This window comes from Verticillium alfalfae, genomic scaffold, assembly GCF_000150825.1.
Source record: "Verticillium alfalfae VaMs.102 supercont1.1 genomic scaffold, whole genome shotgun sequence".
In the NCBI taxonomy this organism is placed as follows: domain Eukaryota; kingdom Fungi; phylum Ascomycota; class Sordariomycetes; order Glomerellales; family Plectosphaerellaceae; genus Verticillium; species Verticillium alfalfae.
The window spans coordinates 1,854,279-1,855,960 of record NW_003315038.1 but is presented as its reverse complement, the minus strand read 5'-3'; the positions used below and the strand labels follow the sequence as shown (position 1 = coordinate 1,855,960).

General features: G+C 60.2%; 1 protein-coding gene across 1 annotated transcript; it reads left to right on the top strand.

The window, feature by feature from the left end:
* Nucleotides 1-933: 933 nt before the first annotated feature.
* Nucleotides 934-1,529, top strand: VDBG_00557 (predicted protein; the record flags this gene model as incomplete). Its single annotated transcript, XM_003008829.1, has 2 exons — nucleotides 934-978; nucleotides 1,086-1,529. 2 exons carry the CDS (start codon nucleotides 934-936, stop codon nucleotides 1,527-1,529), a joined length of 489 nt encoding a protein of 162 aa, XP_003008875.1.
* Nucleotides 1,530-1,682: the final 153 nt, after the last annotated feature.

Here is a 1,682-nt window from a genome sequence, read left to right as displayed (position 1 = left end):
CCGAAGAATGGTGGCTGCCGCCGTAGTTCTGTATGCGACGGCGGAAGTTCTCAGCCCGCCATCGAGTCCTACACTGGGAAGCTCTAAGCCGAACCCGATGCACAATCTGCAAAGCATCGAGCATCAGATGCTGGATGGCCCGATTTCGGATGAAGACAGTCTCAAGCGCATCGAAGCATCCAGTTCTGTTCTTGGGAAGGAAGAAGAACTTCAAAAGTCTGTTGCTGACCTATTTGCAGACGTTGCAGATGACAACAAAGAAGCAGACTCTTCTCATGATCGTGAAAGACGTCGCAGGCACCGAGTCTCTCACAACTCTTCCCATCAATCCAGCCACCACTCTAGCCGCAGCCGGCCTGAAGACTCGAGTAAGGATGGCAGTAGCCGCCGCCACTCACACCACTCGAGTTCGTCCCACCGCCGGCATCGCACTGATGCCGAACGCGAGCATGACCGTCAGCGTGACCGAGAGCGTTCGAGTCGATCGACTGCGGACGCCGATCCCCAGACGCCACCGCGAACCCCTAAACGTCAGGATAGCGGCTTCTCCGCAGAAAGCCCTCAGGCTGCCGGCTCCGCCCGCCGACGGTATCGTAGCGAGCGCACACCCGAAGAACAAGCCGCCCACGAAAGGAGAAGGAGGAGCGGCGAGCACGTGAACGTGCCGAGGAGGAACAGGCAGCGCGCGAAAGGAGAAGGGAGGACAGACGGGCACATGAACATGCCCGAGAGAATCAGGCTGCGCCCGATCACAGACGAGAAGAGCGGCGCGAGCGGACTCCGGAAGAGCAGCGGCGCATGAGCGGAGGAAGGAGGAACGTCGGGCTGCCCGCGAGAAGGAGCGAGAGTTGGAGAGAGGTGAAGAGAGGCGCAGAGAGAAGGAGAAGGTCACGCAGCTCGGCAGTCAAGGAGAGCAAGGGTAAGGAACCCGAGATGGACGCCTCGTCGCCCGCGGAGCGTGCCCACCACCATCGCCGAGTGCGACGCCACAGCACTTCAGTCCCCAAGGATGAAGGGCCCGCCTCGGCGCTGCAACCGTTTCGACCAAGAAGTTCTTCGGCATGAAGATGCTGAAGGCGGTGTAGGGCTGGGCTTCCAAAGCCGTCATCCCACGCGAAGCCGCAACGCCTGAGCAGGCCCCAACGGTGACATTTGAGGGAGCTTCGCCTTCTTCTCGTGAGGTGCCTAAGCGGTCGAGTACCACCCGCTCTCGGCACGGGCATGGGCACAGGTCTCGCACGGAGGACCTGTCCAAACTAGCGCGAGCTCGAGACGCTGTAGCCGAGGAGGCTCGCGAGGCCAAGGAGGCCAAGGAGGCCAAGGAGGCCCGAGAAGCGCGGCGAGCAGCGAGGAGGGCGAGGGAGGAAACTGCTGCTTCAGAGGAAGGGTCTAGCACTAAGGGCGAAAACTCTCGGAGGAGGGCGAGGGAAGAGGAGCGGAAGAGGACGCGTGACCGTGATACCGAGAAGGAGAAAGAGAGGGAGAAGAACGGGTTCAGGGCCGCGTTCAAGCGGCTGTTCACATCATGATTGCAACGACGAGCGACTCGGAGAAGCGCAAACTGTACGAAATAACTTGTCACATCTCTTTTCCTCCCTGAGAAGAGGACACACGTATTGGGTAGACTGTTTTTGCTGTAGCTGGGGCACCTCGAAGCGGACGGGACGGGTGTTGAAATGTTT